The 4,865-nt window shown below is 43.7% G+C and overlaps 1 protein-coding gene across 5 annotated transcripts; it reads left to right on the top strand.

Moving 5' to 3' along the window:
• Positions 1 to 283: 283 nt before the first annotated feature.
• On the top strand, positions 284 to 3,197 carry LOC147642190 (U-box domain-containing protein 1-like). Of its 5 annotated transcripts, none has more exons than XM_086803551.1 (3): positions 284 to 524; positions 1,047 to 1,088; positions 1,128 to 3,197. In XM_086803551.1, the coding sequence occupies exons 2-3, from the start codon at positions 1,077 to 1,079 to the stop codon at positions 2,022 to 2,024; spliced, it is 909 nt and encodes a 302-aa protein (XP_086659677.1). In that variant the 5' UTR covers positions 284 to 524; positions 1,047 to 1,076; the 3' UTR covers positions 2,025 to 3,197. The 5 variants fall into 5 exon arrangements, with proteins under 5 accessions (XP_086659677.1, XP_086659670.1, XP_086659660.1 ...); XM_086803544.1 differs by having other exon boundaries at positions 284 to 613; XM_086803534.1 differs by having other exon boundaries at positions 284 to 785.
• Positions 3,198 to 4,865: the final 1,668 nt, after the last annotated feature.

The following is a 4,865-nucleotide window of genomic DNA, read 5'->3' as shown; positions in this document are numbered from 1 at the left end:
CCGGGACAAGAGATAAGGGAACATACACTTGTCACTTTGAGTCCGGACAGTGTGAAGCCCACCACCACAGAGAGTGATGGGACAAACGACTCTCTCTACCAAATGATTAATGGGTCACATTTGTAGAGAGAAGCTTATTTCAAGGTTGAACGGAGTATGTCGGTGGTGGCGTTATTAACTAAGAATCATGAGAGAGAGAGGAGAGAGAGAAAGAGGGGCTAGGTCGTGTCTGTGTTCTCTCTCTTCCTCTTTCTCTCCTCCCTAGCCACAAATACACGTATTTTCTCTTTGCCTTTGCTTGTACCTCCCTCTTGCCTCCTTCTCTTTGCACAGTATTTCTGCTGCTCATGGAGTTCTTGCAAATGGATCCTTCCCATTCTTCCCCTTTCACATCTTCCTCGTGCAGCTCCTTCTCTCTTATCTTCACCAGAAACCTTGAATTTAGATCTTGGCTCCTCCTTCATTTCCACCCCTCTCCCACTAGATTTTCAGAGAAATTCATGGCTTCCCAGAGTTGAATCCAAGTATGGATTCTCCTTTCTTATCCCTTTCCGCTCTTTCCTCTCCATGCTTCCTCCTCCTGCTCCTGCTCCTACAAGTTTGGTAGAAAGCAGTGGGTTCCTTTCAGAATGGCCAAAAACCTTGGATTTTGTTGTTGGGTCCTATGGTCTTCCACTCATCCTTGGGCAGAAATCTAGACAACAGCTTTAGCTGGTGACTTTTCCATAGTTGGATCCGCTCTTGAGAAGCGCTTACCTTTGATGCTGCCCATTGAACCTCTGAAGGCACCATTTTGATGGCCTTTCTGGGTTTAGTTCTTGCCTGTATTGGGTGTTGAGGACGGCCTCCCTTTTTTTAATTATATTTAAACGTGGTTTTCTTGTTGGGTTTAATCATTTTGCATGAATTGTACGACGGAAATGTAACAATTGCTGAGTGATTATCCTTGATTGATGCAAAAAGTAAATCGGCTTTTGTGTTGATTTTGCTTGAATTGGGCGATGAAATAAGGGTTTAATGTGACTCGTTTGCATGTGTTTTTATAGGATTTGGGCAATGGAAATGGACCAATTTTGATGTGTTTTTTGGGTCGGGCGACGGAGATTGGTGGTTTCTGATCTTGTGGGCGCAATGCTACCGTGATGGGTGATGCTTCATCAAGCTGCAGTCCCCCAGACAGGACACTTCTAGAGGAGCTCGTGCAGAAGGTTAGCAGTGGGCTGGCAGATCAAGAGAGAGAGGGTGCCAGAGAACTCAGAAGACTGGCAAAGTTAAGCTCAGTGAACAGAATCTGCATTGCAGAAGCTGGTGCGATCCCTTCCCTCATAAAAACCCTCAGATCTAGTGACATTGATGTACAGGCTCACTCCATTGCTGCGCTGTTGAACCTCACCCTCCGCAACGAGGGCAACAAGCAGGCCATTGTCAATGCACGAGGATTAGACCTTATTGTAGAGGTTCTGGAAAAGGGCAGCTTGCAGGAAACCAGAGAGAATGCAGCAGCTCTTCTGTTCAACCTGTCTCACTCCAACGCCCACAAGATGATGGTGGCTTCATCAGAGGGTGTTTTCACTGGCTTGGCTGATCTGCTCAGAGACGGAAGCCCTCGTGGTAAGAAGGATGCAGCAGCAGCTCTTTTTAACCTTTTGCAAATTCGCCATAGCCGTGCCCTGGCCGTGAGAGCTGGGGCGGTTTTACCCCTACTACAGCTTGCAAAGGACCCATTTTCAGGCCTTGTAGATGAAAGCCTGACTGTACTGTTAAACCTGGCTAGCCACCAGGAGGGCAGGTTTGCAATTGGGCGGGCATCCGGGATTCGAACTCTGGTAGATTTGCTGAGGAGGGGGTCTGACTCCAACAAAGAGTATGCCTGTTCTGTTCTATTTGTGCTTTGCCATGATGACTTTTCCTGTTCAGAAGAGGTTTGCAATTTAGGTGCCCAGGAGCTTCTGGTAAATCTCTCTATCACTGGAACTGAGAGAGCACAACGGAAGGCTGCGAGGGTTATGGAGCTTCTCAAGTGATGCAGGAAAGCAATGTGGGCAGCATCTCAAGTGATGCAGAAAAGCAATGCGGGCAGCTTGTATGTGAGCTTGAGGGCAAGAAAAGGCTCCTCAGATGATCCGAGAGCATATTGGGAAGCGTGATTTGCGGGTAGATTGAGCTTGGATTATGCTGCAAGGTCAGAGGAAGTCTTCTTAGGTGCATATGATGCAGCATTGACGGCAGTTAGATTCCTTTGGAAAGCGAGTTTTCTCCGAGTGACACACCAACAATGTGGTTGCATGGGGAGTTTGGGTTTGCAGTGTAAGGGCAAAAAAAAAAAAAAGAGGCTCAACTTCTCATTCCCTGTTAATGGCCCACATTAGCAAACATTTTTTTTGGGGGGTTTTTTCTTGCTGGTATATATATATATATATATATGGGTCTTTTGAGAAAAACATGTAAACTTAATTACATGTACAAATGCATATGTATTATCAACCCATTATGTTATACAATGATATTAGAACTCCATGAATCTAAGTACGGCAGCCTGATGACACATGTGAAGCCTTAGATCCCCATGAATAGAAAGCCTGTAGAACATTATGCAGCATGATTGATGAGAGAGGGAGGAAGCATGGCCACAAAAGCATGTGAAAAATCTGATGCCTGCTAGATAGGGAGTGGGGAGCTTGGAGAAGAGGGTAAAAAGACAAAAGGGAAAACAACAAGAATGTGAGAAAAGGTAAGGCAGAAATTCAGAAGCAGGTGGAGGGCAAAAAGGGTGATGGGCAGGGAGCTGGGAAGCATACTTTATGACACACATGCAGGAGTCACAGGCCAAAGCCTCTCTCTCTCTCTCTCTCTCTCTCACACACACACACACACACACACACACACATTAATTAATTTTGTATCATCACTACACCAAGCTGCCTTTCAATAATAGTTCTCTCTCTCTCTCTCTCTCTCTCTCACACACACACACACACAGACACACACACACATTAATTTTGTATCATCACTACATGAGATGCTGCCTTGCTTCTTTATTGCTCACATACCTCAGCTAATTCCCCGTAAGTTTTGGGTACTTGGTTCGATACAATATAAATTAAATCTCAAGGTACATGTCAATAAATTGTAATTGTTTACCCTTTTCTCGAAAGCACATGTTAATAAATTGTAACTATTGACACTGTTCCTTTTAAGCTTCGTTGCTCAATGGTCAATCCTACTGTGTGTCAAAAACATGTATGTGAATGTCCTCAATTATAGTCCTTAAAAGATGTAATTACATGGTGAAGTCAGATGAAGGAAAGGAGTATATTTTGGAAAGTATTTTTTTTTAAATGGCCTCCATAGATGCTTAAAATTGGCCTTAATATGGGTCCAATCTACAACCCATCTTATGGTTCACATCTCTTCCTATTCATAGCTTGCACATTCTCACTGGTTGCTTTTGGATCGTGCATTCCCTTGAAAATCTCTATCTCTTAGAGATTGCAGAGATTGAGATTTGATTTTTTTTTCCATAGGAATTTTTGGATTGAAATCTCAAAAATATCTGTGGCTGCATTTCTTTCTTTCCTTGATGGAAGATATAAATTTTCAGGGAAAATGCTTGAAAGTAAGTTTCAAACTTAAGTGTGGATCATTTTTGTATATTTTATGAAATTCTCATGCATTTAATACATGAGCTCAAAATTTGAAGGTCATTTATGAATCTTAAATACCTCAATCTATGTCATTTTCTTAAAGGAAAATTTGAAGGATTTAAATTTCAAATACATAATGTGTTACTTTACGTAGAAGGTAAAAGTGTCCCAAGGAAAATTGGCACAATTTCATTTTTCCATCTCCAAGTTACACGAATATGCCCCCACAACGTTTTTTTGTGTTATGAATAATTAATAATCTGATGAAAATTTTCAATCTTAGGTCATCCGTAAGGTTCTAGCCATTCCTTTTTTTTCTCCCTAAAGGTATTCGCAAAATCTTATGTAAATGGTAAGCCCATTTTTGTTGGAACACATGTCTCCTAGCATGCATCTCCTCTCTACTGAGTCCAACATCACATCCCCTCCGGCCGGTGGATGGTCATGGCTCTGTAGCCAGTTTGTTGGAGGAGCGGGGAAGAGAGGAGGTACTGGGCGAGGGAGAGAAGAGAGCCGCCTTTGTTGAGAGCGCTTTTCGGCAGGGGTGATCATCCCCACAGGAGGTCGGAGGAGCAGGGAAGAGAGGGTAATGGGCGTGGAGGCGACCCGGCTAGGGGAGCAACCAGACGAGTGGAGGAGCTTGTGTGCAGGCGCGGTGAGAAGGCTGCTAATGGAGGCGATCGTGAAGACCTTAGACGAAAAATATTAATTAAGTGGGCACTTAATTAATACAACCAAAACAAAAAGTCGTGAATATGGAACCACGATTATAGCTAGCAACTTTATTCTTGCTACTTGGTGACGTGTCGTGCAGTGGCAAAATGGGTTGGCTGAGTGCCTCTTTTAGAAATTAGGGAAAATGACATATGAAATAAATGCATTACTTTAAGAGCTTTAAAAAAGACTTTTTTTTTCAAAAAAAAGGCAGGATTGATTAGAAAAGCAGAATCCGAGATACATGGGCCACGTGTCCATCATGCAGTGGACACGTGGCCAGAGGCAATGACCAACACGTGTCTTTGCATGTGCTTACACGTGTCGGCACATGCGGTGCAGGCTCCTATTGGCTAACAATCTTTTCGACTCCTACTCCACTCTGCATGCTTCCTTCTCTTCCGATCAGTCGATCTTGCAGAAAGCTCTGCCCTTTTCGATGCGCCGAGGAGAGGCGGGAGGCTTGGTGCGGTGCTCCTCCTTGCTATTGAACGGTTATCTGCTTTT

This window comes from Cibotium barometz, chromosome 1, assembly GCF_041138505.1.
Source record: "Cibotium barometz isolate CiBa-2024 chromosome 1, ASM4113850v1, whole genome shotgun sequence".
Taxonomy (NCBI): domain Eukaryota; kingdom Viridiplantae; phylum Streptophyta; class Polypodiopsida; order Cyatheales; family Cibotiaceae; genus Cibotium; species Cibotium barometz.
This window is presented reverse-complemented; position numbering and strand designations above follow the sequence as displayed.

What these genes read in the sequence shown, in the direction of transcription:
- LOC147642190 (XM_086803534.1), top strand. Translation starts at nt 762, where the DNA reads ATGCTGCCCATTGAACCTCTGAAG. An exon ending in TGCCCATTGAACCTCTGAAG is followed by an intron (nt 786 to 1,046) that starts GCACCATTTTGA and finishes GTGTTTTTATAG; the next exon opens with GATTTGGGCAATGGAAATGG. An exon ending in CAATTTTGATGTGTTTTTTG is followed by an intron (nt 1,089 to 1,127) that starts GGTCGGGCGACG and finishes TGATCTTGTGGG; the next exon opens with CGCAATGCTACCGTGATGGG.